This window comes from Caretta caretta, chromosome 15 (genome assembly GCF_965140235.1).
Source record: "Caretta caretta isolate rCarCar2 chromosome 15, rCarCar1.hap1, whole genome shotgun sequence".
Taxonomy (NCBI): Eukaryota; Metazoa; Chordata; order Testudines; family Cheloniidae; genus Caretta; species Caretta caretta.
Window position 1 is genome coordinate 29,776,537 of NC_134220.1, and position 15,887 is coordinate 29,792,423.

Genomic DNA, 15,887 nt, shown 5'->3' on the forward strand with positions numbered 1-15,887 from the left:
ACTCGGGTCTCTTGCATCCCAGGTTAATGCCTTAGCCACTGGGCCATGACCACAAAGTGGAATGTTAAAACACAGGATTCTGATGGCACCAAACAAGCTATTAGGCTGGGAAGGAGGGAACCCTTTATTAAGCCATTAATTGCTGAAATAACGAAAAGGTCCAGAGCTTTTAATAGAAATGGATTTTTTTAGTTTACTCCAGTGTGAAAGCTCCCCCTTCAGAAAACAAAGGATCAAACACACATAACTGAGCTACTTTCTTTGCATTGTAGAAAGAAGAGGTGAGTGATAACCACAACCAGCTGAACATGGAAGGGGCTCTGATCGCCCGGGACAGAGTTGGGGTACAGGACTTCGTTCTTTTGGATTCCCACACCAGTGAGGCTGCTTTCTTGGACAACCTTCGCAAACGATACAGAGAGAACCTAATCTACGTAAATCTGCATGCTTTTATGACTTCCTCTTTCATGGCAATACTGGTACTTGTGTCTAGAAGATACTGTGAACTAACATGTAATTGTGGGAGGATGACATGCCTCAGACTACAACCTGCTTACAAGTCAGATCAAAGAGTAAGGCCAAATGGTGCTTCTCTGTGGAACCATTGTATTGGGATGATCAGAGTTCCTGGTGGACTTGATTTCTCTTGTCGCTGCAGTGTTGGCTTGTCAGTACAGAGTGAATATCTCCCCAAGATTATGGCTTTCTAATGCTTTGCTGTTATGTCTGCTGTATGGGGAAGGGTTGAAGGATGTTTACAGAATCTCTCAGGCTGACTGCCCTGTTTGCCCTTTAGATACACTTTTTATATCTATATCTTCTGTGGATGGTATGGTTTATGTCCAGGTGTCCGAGTGGTGTGCAAGAAATAACAAAAGAACACGAAAAGCCAAGCCAGCACAGAGAATGCACTGAACCGCAGGATGAAAATTTGCTAGTTCTTAATGGCCCTATTTTTTTCAAAGGTTCTGAGCACCCACAGTGCAACGTTTGTTGCTGTGCAGATCTTAAATGGCAGAGAATCTTACCAAACCTCTCTTCTGTTAGGTGAATCTCAATATTTTGATGAGGCAAGTGGGAACAAAGGAAAGGGCTTGGTGGAATATGGCGTGTCAGTTGTTACTAGGTTCTAAAGTGTTGTGTAAGGTTGGCTCACTGAAATAGTCTGAAATTAAGGCAATTAGACTTACACCTTGAAACCTGAGATTTGTTCATCTGCAGGGCTCAGGAAGGAATTATTTCTTTCCATATATAGTCTTAAGAAAGAGTTGGACCAACTTCTGCTGGGGAAAGGTACAAGCTTTTGAGCTACACAGAGCTCTTCAAGTCTGGGTAAGGAAGCAGAGCAGAAAGAAGAGCTCTGTGTAGCCTGAAAGTTTGTACCTTCCACCAACAGAAGTTTGGTCCAACAAAAGAGATTACCTCACTCATCTTGTCTCCTTCCTATCCTGGGACCAACACAGCTACTACACTGCAGACATGCACAGGTTTAAGTAACCACCAAATGGCTTATGACTTTAGCTTTCCTATGACGCATCAGCATCACATCTGGAGAATAGCAGACTTTCAATGAATTAACAGAACAGTAAAAAGAAAAGGAGTACTTGTGGCACCTTAGAGACTAACCAATTTATTTGAGCATGAGCTTTCGTGAGCTACAGCTCACTTCATCATGCTCAAATAAATTGGTTAGTCTCTAAGGTGCCACAAGTACTCCTTTTCATTTTGCGAATACAGACTAACACGGCTGTTCCTCTGAAACCTAACAGAACAGTGTTCGTTATGGGCAAATACGTTCCTATGTTAACTGGGATATGAATCAAATCCCAGAAGCATCAAGGGACAGAGGTATCAAGTCTCTATTAGGGCAATTAAAGGACTAAACCAGTGTAATTACTTTGCCAGCCAACCTTTTAAATAAGGGTTTAAGTGTATGGGGAGTTAGAAATGGAGCACAGAAATACTGAAGTCTTTAAAACTTTTGTTACAGAAAAGTTCCACATGTTCTATTTTTGTCAGGTTTTCACATGGTATGCTTGAGGTTGCCCTTCAGGAGAAGTCATTCTGTTTGTCTACGCTCTGTTCTTCCTTGTAGACATATATTGGTACCCTTCTAGTATCTGTGAATCCCTACAAAGAGTTGGATTTCTACTCCGTTAAACAGATGGAGATCTATCAAGGGGTCAACTTTTTTGAACTGCCACCACATATGTAAGTAGCACTAAATTCCCCTGCTTTCAGTTCACATAAACACTTTGACTTTCACACGGTCAGGTCTAGCACTGTTGTGTTTTTTATATTACAAACACTTTCAGAAGTAATTGGTGGGAGTGGGGGAACTTTTCTTAATAGCAATCTTAACAGGAACTTGCTACTCTTTGCTGGGTTATTTATCAAATAACTTCAATTAGACCATATAATAGAATCATAGGACTGGATGGGACCTTGAGAGGTCATCTAGTCCAGTCCCCTGCCTCAAGGCAGGACTAAATATTATCTAGTCTAGTATATGTCTGCAAGGTTGGCATTTGGATGTCAGAACTTGGAAGGAGGGTAATGTCAACTTAATATTAACACAGCTTTGAAAATTCAAATGTTTTGTGAATGTTAATTACTCTTCACAACTTTCCTGTGAGGGCATGTAAGTATTTATCTCCATTTTACAGAGGGTGAAATTGAGAGGCCAATTTGTCAAAAGCCACAGGGAAGAATCTGTGTCAGTCAGGGCTAGAATTAAGGAATTTTTCTAGCAAGTCAGAGCTCAGTGGATACCTTCCTCACTTACCTGATGATGGGATGTCAGACCATCAGGGCTCCGCCATGATGTGCCCTGGCATAATTCCAGTACTGAGTATATCTCTCGTTAGTTTGTCTGAAACATTCCCTTTCACAGTCTCTGCCCTTCCTCCTGGCTCCGTGGGCTCCATCTATTCTCAGTGCTCATAACTCTGCCTCCAGCTGGTTCTGGGAGCAGGAGTGGGTTGAGGTAAAATTTCAAAGCTGGATGTAGATTTTTGCATTTTCTTCCCAAATAACGGGGGTGGGGGGGGCGGTAAGAGTGGTTGCACTAACTGTTACCTTTTAAAATATCTTCATGGGCAGAAGTTGGCACTGACCAGCTGGCTGCGTTGAAAATGAAAATTTGAGGTTGGTTGGTCTCTGCCTTTGGGTCACAGGCCTGCAGCATGCTAACCTAGGTCCACAGCAGTGTGCATAGCCCAAATGGGTTCTGTTGATAAAGCTCTTTTCCTTCGTCATGTGCCTACCTCTCAATTTGAATTAATGTTTCTACTTTGAAGTTGTGAATCAGCAAATTTTCTGCTGGGAACATTGCTTGCCTGTCCAGTTCAAGGTCTGTAAATTTTAGCTGTCTCCAGTGTTAAGGATCCTATGGAACATTTACTCCTGTCAGAGCTTTCTGCCATCATTTTGTATCGATGTTTCATATCGAGTAATTCTTAAAGCTGATTTGATTTTGGGGGGGCGACTCTCTTATTCAGATATGCCATAGCTGACAATGCCTACCGGATAATGTGTGCTGAATACAATAACCATTTCATCCTCATCTCTGGGGAGAGTGGAGCTGGGAAAACAGAAGCCTCCAAGAAGATCTTGCAGTACTTTGCAGTGACCTGCCCAACTACGGAACAGCTGCAAATAGTCCGTGATCGCCTGCTGCTCTCCAATCCAGTTCTGGAGGTAAAACCAAAATAAAATAAAAAACCCTAAAGGTGTACCATGCAGAGACTGGCTGGAGTCTGCAAGATTTCTCTGTATATAGAACTGAAATGTTTTGAATGTGTGGAAGGAAAAAGAGATCTAATCAGCAGAATGGCCTCTAGTTTGCAGGGATACTTGATCTCCGGTTGCATTATAAGAAAAGTAATTTCAGCCCCTTTGCAAGAATGCCCTGTCTGACTTGGAAAATGTGAAGGAATTGATGTAGGCCAATTTGCTGTTCAGGGATTTAAATTTTTTTCCATTTGTAACTTTCAGTTTACAATATTTCTTCATCTATAATCAAAACACCTAGTCTCTCTCCCTCAGTATAAATTCTGTGCAAAGAGGGGATTTTTCTCAGTAGTGCTCCATAAGGAAAGGAGAAAATATTTTTGAGACCACTTAATAAATGCTGAACCATATCAATGAATGAACAAGCATCTGTCACCTATCCCTCTAGTTGCCTAAGGTGCAGGAAGGTAACTGGATACTGCTATTCTGGACAGGTTTTAGAGCTCTCCCCAAAATAAGATGCGCTGAGAGCTGGATATAGACTCCTGGTGGGCACACACATTCAGTGAATTTTGGATGACAAGTACTCGTATTGTCAGAAATTTTAGGAACGCTTGTCTAAATATTCATGACCAAACAATGGCTCACATTTAGTTACTGCCGTTGATACTTAACCCTACATGAAGAACGAACTGAAGAGAATCAGAGAACTGAAAGTACTGAACATATGTTGAGTGTAAACTAATGGTGTGTCTGGGCAGATGGATTCTACTCTTATGGAATGCAGTGTGTCAGCAGAGGGTGGGGAAGGAGGGAAGCAAGTATGTCAAGTCTCCGGTAAGCACAAACCTAATTTTTCAGAGTTTCATGGGATTTAGCTGCCTATTGACTTACCAAGCATGAAAAGCGGAAAAGTGCATAGGATATCTAAAGCTGTACATGCTGATGTTTCTCCCTCAGTTCCTCATGACCCCAGTTCTAGATGCAGAGCTCTCAGCAGCAAGAGGAGTGACTTGGTTTTACTTGTTTCTCTGCAGGCTTTTGGAAATGCAAAAACTCTGCGTAATGACAACTCAAGTAGGTTTGGAAAATACATGGATATCCAATTTGATTTTAAGGTAAAAACAAATGTGTTGGACCATTCTCAAGACAAGCATAGCTATGTAGCTGCATGGCACCAGCATGGAATACTTAGTCAGTAAACCTTCTACTGCCCTGCAAAATTATTTACCTTGCAGACTACCTTCTGACCTAATTTTTACTGCTCTTGTGTTTTTTGACTGAGGTGTCTGAAGTCTTGTATCTTGGAAGTTTTCAGCTTTATTGGCAACACAGCCAACTGCTCAGTGGAGAAGGTAATATTTCACTACAGAGCAGGAGTTAGTTGAAAAGACTGTCACTCCTCAGACAGTATGTGTCAACTTGTAAGTGATATTTTAATAGAGAAACTAATGAAGCGGAAGAAGAGCAGATGAGTAGCAATGACGCCAGAAGCCTGTCACAGTATGTGTGTTAATAAGAATACACAGTAACAACACTTCTGCTGACTTCCTGTCACTTGGACTGTTGGGTGTTGAAGGCTTAGCAGTCTAAGCTCACCTGGCTGTTTTTTTTTGTTTGTTTTGTTTTTCCCCTCTAGGGAGCGCCAGTAGGAGGGCACATCCTCAGTTACCTGATTGAGAAATCCCGAGTTGTTCATCAAAACAATGGGGAACGGAATTTCCATATCTTCTACCAGTTGCTGGAGGGTGGGGAAGATGACCTGCTTCGCTGGCTAGGACTAGAACGCAATCCACAGAAGTACATGTATCTTATACAGGTTGGGATAATTAGGCCCCCAGCATGGAACCACCTGTGATGAATTTGGCAGCATAGATCTGCAGTACCTTGTTATTTATTATGCTCACCTATGACTTGATGGATTTTCTTTACTGTTCAAGTACTCCAGTATGGTAGAAGTCATGACTATAGCTGGTTTCAGAGTAGCAGCCGTGTTAGTCTGTATTCGCAAAAAGAAAAGGAGTACTTGTGGCACCTTAGAGACTAACCAATTTATTTGAGCATGATGAAGTGAGCTACAGCTCACTTCATCGGATGCATACTGTGGAAACTGCAGAAGACGTTATATACACAGAGACCATGAAACAATACCTCCTCCCACCCCACTCTCCTGCTGGTTATAGCTTATCTAAAGTGACCACTCTCCTTACAATGTGTATGATGATCAAGGTGGGCCATTTCCAGCATAAATCCAAGTTTAACCAGAACGTCTTGGGGGGAGTAGGAAAAAACAAGGGAAAATAGACTACCTTGCATAATGACTTAGCCACTCCCAGTCTCTATTTAAGCCTAAATTAATAGTATCCAATTTGCAAATGAATTCCAATTCAGCAGTTTCTCACTGGAGTCTGGATTTGAAGTTTTTTGTTTTAAGATAGCGACCTTCATGTCTAATTGTGTGACCAGAGAGATTGAAGTGTTCTCCAACTGGTTTATGAATGTTATAATTCTTGACATCTGGTTTGTGTCCATTTATTCTTTTACGTAGAGACTGTCCAGTTTGACCAATGTACTTGGCAGAGGGACATTGCTGGCACATGATGGCATATATCACATAGGTGGATGTGCAGGTGAACGAGCCTCTGATAGTGTGGCTGATGTTATTAGGCCCTGTGATGGTGTCCCCTGAATAGATATGTGGGCACAGTTGGCAACGGGCTTTGTTCCAAGGATAGGTTCCTGGGTTAGTGGTTCTGTTGTGTGGTGTGTGGTTGTTGGTGAGTATTTGCTTCAGGTTGCGGGGCTGTCTGTAGGCAAGGACTGGCCTGTCTCCCAAGATTTGTGAGAGTGTTGGGTCATCCTTCAGGATAGGTTGTAGATCCTTAATAATGCGTTGGAGGGGTTTTAGTTGGGGGCTGAAGGTGACTGCTAGTGGCATTCTGTTATTTTCTTTGTTAGGTCTGTCCTGCAGTAGGTGACTTCTGGGAACTCTTCTGGCTCTATCAATCTGTTTCTTCACTTCCACGGATTTGTGCTGGAAATGGCCCAACTTAATTATCATACACATTGTAAGGAGAGTGATCACTTTAGATAAGCTATTACCAGCAGGAGAGTGGGGTGGGAGAAGGTATTGTTTCATGGTCTCTGTGTATATAATGTCTTCTGCAGTTTCCACAGTATGCATCCGATGAAGTGAGCTGTAGCTCACGAAAGCTTATGCTCAAATAAATTGGTTAGTCTCTAAGGTGCCACAAGTACTCCTTTTTCTTTTTATGACTCTAGCTAATGACTTTCTAAGTGATTATAATACTGTAGAACAGCTGTCAGTAGTATGATTTTTCTACCCTTGTTTCACCTTTTGATATTGATTCGCCCTGGGTCCAGAGCTGCAGCAATATTAGAAGTAAAGGAAGTTGAGGCACTTACTTCTGCAGTATTACTGGATAAAGCACGTTAGAATGAGACAACACTATGGCTTGCCCAAATTCTGCTCTGAGGCTGTGAAATAAGTAAAAGCTGCATGAGAGACTAAAACTTGGCCCTGAATTAGTTTCTACTCTCTAGTTATGAATTCTACCTGTCCTTGCCTCTCCATTAATTTAGAAAGGGATTTCACAATGAAGCAAACTGAAATGAGATCTTATTCAATAAGGAATTTAACAATACAATCACTTTGTATTCTTCAGTCCTCTTAGTGAGGCTATTTGTGCGTGGGTAACCACTTACTCCACCTTAGCTTTTGCCTAGTCCACAGCTGTGAAGTTCTTAATCTGTCTGATAGACTGTGATAAACATTAAATTGTTGCCTGGCAAATGAGTACTATATCCTAGAAGCATTGTGACTGTATGGCAGATGTTACTAAGCAGAACAGCTGGCTGGTGTTTAAAAACACCCCTTTGATTCAGTGAAAAGCATGGCCTAAACTATTAACTAGTAAAATGACTACCTGCAAGTTACACTCGGTGTAAAGGTCTCTCTTTAAGTCTTTCTTTATTAATTTGGTGTAAAATAAGTAAGCTTGACTTAAGCAGCTGTTACATATGAGATGAAGAAAAGCATTCCTACACTTGTTCATAAAATGCAGAATCATCTGCGCAAACTGCTGTTTTATGACTCCTATTTCCTTTAGTTTTTGATGGAGTATAATATGCAGATAATTTGCCCTTCAATTTTACCCAAAATCAAAACACACCATGCTCTTAAGTAACGGTTACAGAAAGGACTGACAAGTAGAGCCATGGGCTGTATGGGCAGGGGTGGAATAACCTGTGTGTATACCTGTAAACAAGGTGGTAAAGAACTGGGAATCAAAAATGCCAAGCCAAGGTGAGATTGGCTAGTGGTACACAGATCACCTGATCAATAGAACTATAGTGATGGATGCAAAGTTTTCATGCCTCTTTCTTCTCCTCAATAGGGTCGATGTGCCAAAGTGTCTTCCATTAATGACAAGAGTGACTGGAAAACAGTCCACAAAGCCTTCTCTGTCATTGACTTCACTGAAACAGATATTGAGGTATGAAGGGATGTGCATTTATGAAAGGGGGTAACTGCTGATTCCATCCTGGTTCAGGGTGGATATCTGGGGAATTTCCAAATAAGGGCTCTACAACTCTCTTTAAGGAAGTGGTGGAACACCTAAGACTGGATGCAGTGCTGAAGTATGTGTTGTGGGGAACAATCTTGCACTAAGACATGGACAAGATCACCTAGAGCAGGAATTGTCTGAATACCTTATGGGCTTCTGATATTCCATAATGGATAGGAAAATGGGATGTAATAACCAATGCCTGTACCCACCAGGGGAAAGTGCTTTACAAACAGTATTACTGGGCCAGTAGCAAACTTTCTGATCCCCTCCCCACCCTGTGGTTTCTGGTGTCCGCAGTGTGTTGCTAAAGGAAGTCTATAGTGCTACCTCTGGTGAAAAATGTCACGTGTATAAAGGTAGAGATTGGCACCAGAACTTCATGTCCCCTATAAAAACCAGGAACTGTTACTCTTCATATCATTAAACATTTTCTTGATAGATTTTCTTTTTTTAAGACCAGAAGGATTAATTTGATGTCCTGCATAACATGGGACATAGAATTAGGAGTTTGGGGGATATGGTTGTGGCTTTATTGAACGACCAATTCTCTTTCAAATGCATGGTACAAATTAAAACATGCTCCCTTCTCTCCCTCTCTGCAGTTCCTAACTAACTGATTTTTGATACCACTTTAAGTTGGGTCCAGAGTTCATTGGGGTATCCTCTATGCCTCTCTGAAATGGCTCTCTATCTCCATTTTGCAAGTGCAAGGATTGCTTTTGGCTTAACCGCATCATGTAGCGAAGTGCCCTTTTTTTGCTGCCTGTGTTGTGAACTTCTCAGGAGTAAGGGAAGAAGGGTCTATAAAAGTGATGGTCCCAGCACCAAGATGGCCTGAGATGCAGGCCCTATTATATGCATGCATGCCTGGTGACCTTGTCTTTGCCTCTCCCATGGACTTCGGTGATTCCCACCATCCATCTATTTCTTAGGTTGAGCAGCTGGCTTAATTTTGAAGTGTCAGATGTTTATATCCCAGGGAGTCAGACTGGAAGGAGGCGGCCAGGTTGGAGTGTCCTTCTGTACCATGTCTAGAGAAGTAGCTGCTGATCTCTCACTGTCTCCCTCAGCAGTAGTTGATTTTCAGATCAGCAGATTGCACTACCGCTGAGCCAAACTAGAGCAATACTCTCATTAAGAATAACGACCATGTAACCAGTGGTGAGCTGGAGCCAGTTTGCACGAACCGGTGGTTAAATTTTGAAGCAGTTTTAACCCACTTCCCTGCGGGGGGCGCTCAGGCTTTGATGGGCTCTGGCCGGGAAGTGATGTAATTCCTCCTCCGGCCGTCGGGGGCGCTGCGCTGCAGGAGCCATGTGGGCTGCCGCCTGGCCCTGGGCACCAGCCTTGTTGCTGCGGCTGCTCCCCTGGCCCTGGGGCTCCCGCTGCTGCCTGGTGGGTCCCCGGCTGCTCTGCTGGGCTTAGGCTGCGTCCTGCTGCTTGGCTTGCTCCCTATGAGCACCCACCCCCTGCCTCCAGCTACCCCCTGCCCACAGCCAGCCCCTGCCCTGTATTTAGCCAGCCCCTGCTGCGCGCACCCCCAGCCAGCCCTGCACCACGCCCCTGTCTGCAGCTGGCCCCACGTCCACTGGTGCCCTGCAGTTCCCAGGGCAGTAACCCTGCACACCTGCTTCAATGAGGGGGGCAGGGAGCAGCTGGGACCCACACATGTGCACACCCTAGGGTGACCAGACAGCAAGTGTGAAAAATCAGGACAGGGGGTGGAGGGTCATAGGACCCTATATAAGAAAGACCCCAAAATCGGGACTGTCCCTATAAAATTGGGACATCTGGTCACCCTAGCGCACACCCAGGGCGTGGCAGGGCCCCACACCTGTGAAACGGAGCTCATTTCTAGTTCAGGCCCATCTTTTTGAAAAAACTTTAGGCAAGGTTAACATACACCCGTATTTTCCCGGACAGGTCAGGCCTTTTGGTTCTTAAATCGCCATCTGGGAAAATACGGACGTATGGTTACCCTGTTGGTACAAAAAATACATACTGGGGCACATCCCTTACCTCAGAACTTTTTATAGGGAACTTTTTATAGGGAAGATTTTGGCAGCTCATCACTGCGTGTAACCATATAAACTTGGCTTTTAACAGTCTTTTTGTCACTTTGGCCTCAGCATCTCTTTGGGGTCATTGCCAGTGTCCTGCACCTGGGGAATATTCAATATGAAGAAGATTGTAACGGTCATGCCATCATCACTAACAGCAGCCAGATCAAATGGATCTCAAAGGTATCATCTCTGGGGAGACAGGAATCTTCCATACAGATTTGGAAGCGGGGGCCCAAGGCACTAGGTCTGAGGGGTTGCTTCTCTTCCGTGCTATGTTTTTTAATTTGTGGATGGTAGCACGTACTGTCCTAGGAAGCTTCCAAATTCTCTAGACGGATGGTCTCCGCTCTGATGGTCTCTGCTCACATTGGCTAGGTGCGTCAGGTCCAGCTTGAACAGTCCCTGTGCTAATCAGGGTATCCTAGAAATGTAGGAGTGGAAGGGACCTTGAGAAGTCAAATAGTCAAGCCCCCTGCACTGAGGCAGGACCAAAGAATCTAGCCCATCCCTTCCAGAAGTTTGTCCAAACTGTTTTCAAAAACTTCCAGTGATGGGGACTCCACAACCTACCTCAGGAGCCTATTCCAGAGCTTAACTACCCTTAAAGTTAGAAAGCTTTTCCTAATATCGAACATAAATTTCCCTTGCTGCAGATTAAGCCCATTAGTTCTTGTCCTGCCTTCAGTGGACTTGATCAATTATTCTCCACTGTCCTCTTTATAGCACCCCTATGAGCTTAGGATTCTGCATTTGGCAGCTCAGTGCAAAAGTTTAAATGTTTTAAACAGCTCTTGCTGTCGGCATAAAGATGGAAAAGTAGAAATCTGTATTGTATAATATGCAACCAGGCCCCTTAGCATTTTAATTCAACTTTTAGCCATTGCTGGTATTTATATTATATTACACTTCTTGTGTAACTGATCCATGCTTTTCATTGTGGGTGTGGTGTATTAAGTCATTACTAGAATATCCTCTGTCTCATTGTTTTTAATAGTGTTTTTGTCCCCAATTGGCATAAAGACACACTGTCACTTCCCAGACCTGCATAAGTGACTTTGCATGCTTGCAGGGTGGCTGCTGACAGATGTGCACAGTTGTTGCTGCGGTGGCACAGTGTTTTGGTTTGTGGCTCCTTTTATCCAATGCACAAAAGGGTCAAATTTCTTGTTCAGACTGGAGTGGCAGCAGCATCCATTTGGAATTTCCTGTTGTCAGTAGAAATCAACTGCTTAACATTGTTTTAAATACAACAAAAGAGATCAGAGTGACTTAATCTGCCAATACTGCCACCCTCTAACAACCAGAAATGGGTTGTGTGGGCTACACCCTAACAGAGAAGCAGCAGTTCAGTACTCCACAAGGGAGCAAACCCCTACGAAGTGCCTGGGCAGTCTGCCAATACACTATGGGAGAGCATTCTTGACCGACCTCTAATCATGACAATCATGTTAAACCAGTGCAAGTAACTACAGCATTTTCCTTAAAATCCCAGTGTGACCAGAGATACCATTGCTGTCTCAGTTGTCCAGTTCCTTTTCCTTTAAACCTTAATATGACGGATTTCACTCCTTATCTGTGGGTGCAGAGAAATACAGATGTTTGTCCTGTTATGTTTTGGGTTTTCAAGAGTAATGAACAGTAAAAGGAAGCAGCCTGGACATTTCATTCCAAATTGACTGTGTGCATGAAATTACCCTTTGTACTCTAACTGTGGCTCTTTTCTTTGGCAGTTATTGGGCGTCCACTTATCCATTCTACAGGAAGCTCTTACTCACAGAAAGATAGAAGCCAGATCAGAGGAGGTATAAATTAAGCCAGTGTCAGATTCCTCATAGTCTATTAGAAGTCAACAGTCTAGTGGTAAAACCCTGGGATAAGGAGCCAGGGTACCCTATGTTTTGTTCTTGACACACTCAGATTCTTTCAGCAAACTTGGTGATGTTTCCTTAATTTCTGACTTTTCCCATCTGTAAAATTGTGATAAGAATAGTTACCTTCCTTTGTAAATTTCTGAGATATTAAGTTGAGACATGGTGTGAGGCTGCCTTCCTGCTGAGTGACATAACAAGTGATGAAAAAAGCCAGAAGCGAGGAAGGTTTACACACAGCCACATGTCTGAACCACATTACCTTCCTTTGTGTAGTCTGCAAAGTGCTTCTTGATAAATTCTGCTTCAATGCAGATGCAAGCATTTGTATAAAATGTCCACTTATAACATTTAATGTTGATTGCCAAATTTCAAGGGGAAAAGCCATCAGCAATTCTGATGGCTTTCAGAGTCCCAAAATGCAGCCTCCTAATCCTGATAGTGTGTGCCCATTTTCCCCTTATATCTGGTATACAACATTTACCTTGTATATAGATGGATGTTTGCCCCCAAATTAGGGGGTAAAATGGGGCTCAATCCTTACTTTTATTCATCTACTTCACTGTCAGTGACTCCTCTCCTGTAGCCTGTATGTTAATGCTAGGAGATTTGTAGCTACTGTCTTGTACCTTCTGACCAAAAAGATGATATATGGAATATCTCACTCTAGTTCAAAACCATGATCCAAAACCTCTTTGACTTCAGATCCATCTCATCATTGTGAGACTGGACCAGTCTGAACTCTGTTACAAGTTAGGATGTGTGCAGCTGAATGGAAGATGTGTAGAAGTAGGATCCAGTGTGCGGTCTCCTAGCTGGCCGGAGAGCAGTAGTCACACCAGCCTGAGGTGCTAGCTGTCGCTGGTGTCAGTTTTGATCCGAAGGCTTGCTCATGCTTCAGTGTGAAATGGAGGCTGTCGCATGGTAGCTTGCTCTCTAATCCAGAAGCATGAAATGAGTTAAAAATTATTGACTTTGAGTTATCTTAGTTACTGTATTTGAGTATTTTTATCTGCTTTTTTTTTTCCCCCAGGTCCTAAGTCCCCTGAACATAGACTTGGCATTCTGTGCTCGGGATGCAGCAGCTAAGGCGATTTATGGGCGGACTTTTACTTGGCTAGTCAACAAAATTAATGGATCTTTAGCCAACAAGGTTGGTTCCTATTCTAGCTAATACTGTGTTCTACAGACAAGTACTGTCTCATTCAGTGAGTGGACAGTGCTTCCAGAATGAGACAGTAATGTGGTGGTTTCCACCAGACTTCTCAAGTCTGCTAGTTGAGTTCAGGGATCCAAACCACTGTGAGATGGAGATTCATGTTCTGCTTGTTTGTGTGGTTTTATTTTAATTGAATACTAAAGATACATTGTCAGGTAGTTTGGCCAATGCATGACCTGCTTTAAAATTGCCCATCCTGATAGTAAGTAAACACAGATCTATACATGATCACTTTATAGCTGATAAGAAAAAAGAAACACTGCCTCTGTAGGACCCACCCAAACTATGGTATGTGCTTCTCCTGTTGGACATGTGGCAGCAAACTAACATGCTATTTGCTGGTCTGTAATGCTGGTGCAAAATGAGGGGAGTTTAGCATATAACTGAGCTCTATAGAAGACCAGAAAAATTGTTTTCCAAATGGTGACGAAACTTGTATGGAAAGTAGCTTAGGAGAGAGAAGTGACCTTCCAGACTAGTTGAAGGAGGTCTTTGCTTTTGGTTTGGTAAGCCACCAGACAGCCATGCATAGAGCAGTTTTCATTATCCTGGATATGTAGTTTTGTAGAAAATGGGGGTTGGCTAGATTCCCCCATTAATGATTTAATCGTTGGATTCCTCTCTGCATCTACAGTAGCTGTGCACTAGAATGTGTTGTACTGTCAGCTAAGAAACCCAGGTCTGAGAGTTAACATTAGGCTTTGAGCTGGGGAGACTACAAATGCTCACACAGAGTTAGGAACAGCCAGGAGTCCCCAGCATGGGATCCTGTGTCCTACCCACATATAGAAGACAGTGGTTGCCTGGAACGAATATGTGATGGCCATCCTCCCAGTGCCTACAGGAGGGTGAAGCCATTAGAAGATAAAGGGGATTTATTCCACATTCTCTCCTACCCCTATGCCCAACCTCCACAAAGAATATTTAGACCTGTATTGGCTTGCTCACCAAAATATCTGGTCAGTTCAGCAGCAGAATTGCCTGCTAGAGGGACCAGGCTGTAATGACACTGTCCCTATATTGAGTCTCCCTGAACTCCCTGGTCAGTGGCAGAGTGGGAACAAATGAGAGATTAAAATCTAGGTGAAGGGAACCACATGAATGATACAGAGCAATTGGACCAGTTACAGAAATCCTCTTTTCCTCATGGAGCATTTAATGGTATGTTTGGCAGGACCTCACCAGGAAAACAGTGATTGGGCTGCTTGACATCTATGGGTTTGAAGTGTTTGATACAAACAGGTAAGTGCCACTGAAGCTGGGTCAAACTGTGCGCACACTAATGTGGGTCTGCTTCCAAAGCAATGCATGGCCATTAGGGCTCAGGCTTTGGCTTACCCCAGAAAGGCAAGGAAGTTGAGTCCCAGCTCCCTTCATCAGCTCTGAGTTGTACCTAATCTCTGACATGTGTTGCAGTATGTAGGCGTAACTGGCTAAGTGAAGTACAGTGAAAGCCTCGACTCACTACTTTGCTCTATCTGGCTGATTGTGTTAAAAGCACACGTTCTTCCATAGGATTCTGGACATGTAGTATTGCAGTGGGCCGCCATCTTGTGTGGGGCAGCTTTCAAAGCCTCTAGAGAGAAGGATGTGACAACTACCTTCTTCTAGCCAAACAAAACTCCTTGCCCTAGAACACTTATTCTGCCTTCATAGGTTCAATTATACGGCTGTTGGGAAGGATGGATGACAATGTGGCAGTTTAGTTCAGAAACACTCAGCAGTTAGTCTGCTTTGAGCTTGCTGTGTCAGCAAAAGTGGGCTGGGAGTCTCTCAAAAACAGCCCTTCTGGGAAGAACGTTGGTACTTCCTTCTGGAATTGCAGCCCAGATGACAGTGTGCATCTGTGTTTGGGGAGGGTAGAGGGTGGAGTTCACTTACTTTATCAAAGCTCTCTAATTTGGTTTGAGTTCCAAGCAGAAGTTTTAGGGGAGGTGGGTGGGGAGGGAGGAGTGGAGTATTTTATCCAGACTGGTTCTCCAGTTCTTATTAAACATCTAACCTGGTAGGTAGCCACTCATGAAATGGTATATGGGCTGTTTCTATTAAAATATCATCCTACTGGGAAAACAAAACTTCAGCTGCCTCAGCTATTTCATGGGCTCGTCTCCTGTCATGGGAGAAGGGTTAAAATAGGAATTCTCTGTACACTTGTTTCCCTACAAACCAAGACAACACAGAGAAAGCTTTCCTTTAATACATATTGCTATTCTTGCTTATTTTATTTTTCAAAAGTTTTGAACAGTTCTGCATCAATTACTGCAACGAAAAGCTCCAGCAGCTATTAATCGAAATGACTCTGAAAGCAGAGCAGGAGGAATATGAGATGGAAGGCATAGAGGTAACTCTCATTGCTTTTTCCCTATCTTGTTCTCTTGGGAACATCACTGCACTGCAAACTTACTCTTATTCA

General features: G+C 43.2%; 1 protein-coding gene across 1 annotated transcript in view; it reads left to right on the forward strand.

Moving 5' to 3' along the window:
* The first annotated feature begins 278 nt into the window (after positions 1-278).
* The window catches only part of MYO1H (myosin IH), a 42,988-nt gene continuing 27,379 nt past the window's right edge, over positions 279-15,887 (forward strand). Inside the window, exons 1-11 of the mRNA XM_048821503.2 lie at positions 279-434; positions 2,096-2,211; positions 3,501-3,699; positions 4,770-4,850; positions 5,372-5,551; positions 8,151-8,249; positions 10,454-10,567; positions 12,118-12,189; positions 13,289-13,408; positions 14,649-14,716; positions 15,710-15,815. Of these exons, the coding sequence (XP_048677460.2) occupies positions 309-434; positions 2,096-2,211; positions 3,501-3,699; positions 4,770-4,850; positions 5,372-5,551; positions 8,151-8,249; positions 10,454-10,567; positions 12,118-12,189; positions 13,289-13,408; positions 14,649-14,716; positions 15,710-15,815 (1,281 nt within the window). The 5' untranslated portion in view covers positions 279-308. The remainder of the gene's footprint in view (positions 435-2,095; positions 2,212-3,500; positions 3,700-4,769; positions 4,851-5,371; positions 5,552-8,150; positions 8,250-10,453; positions 10,568-12,117; positions 12,190-13,288; positions 13,409-14,648; positions 14,717-15,709; positions 15,816-15,887) is intronic.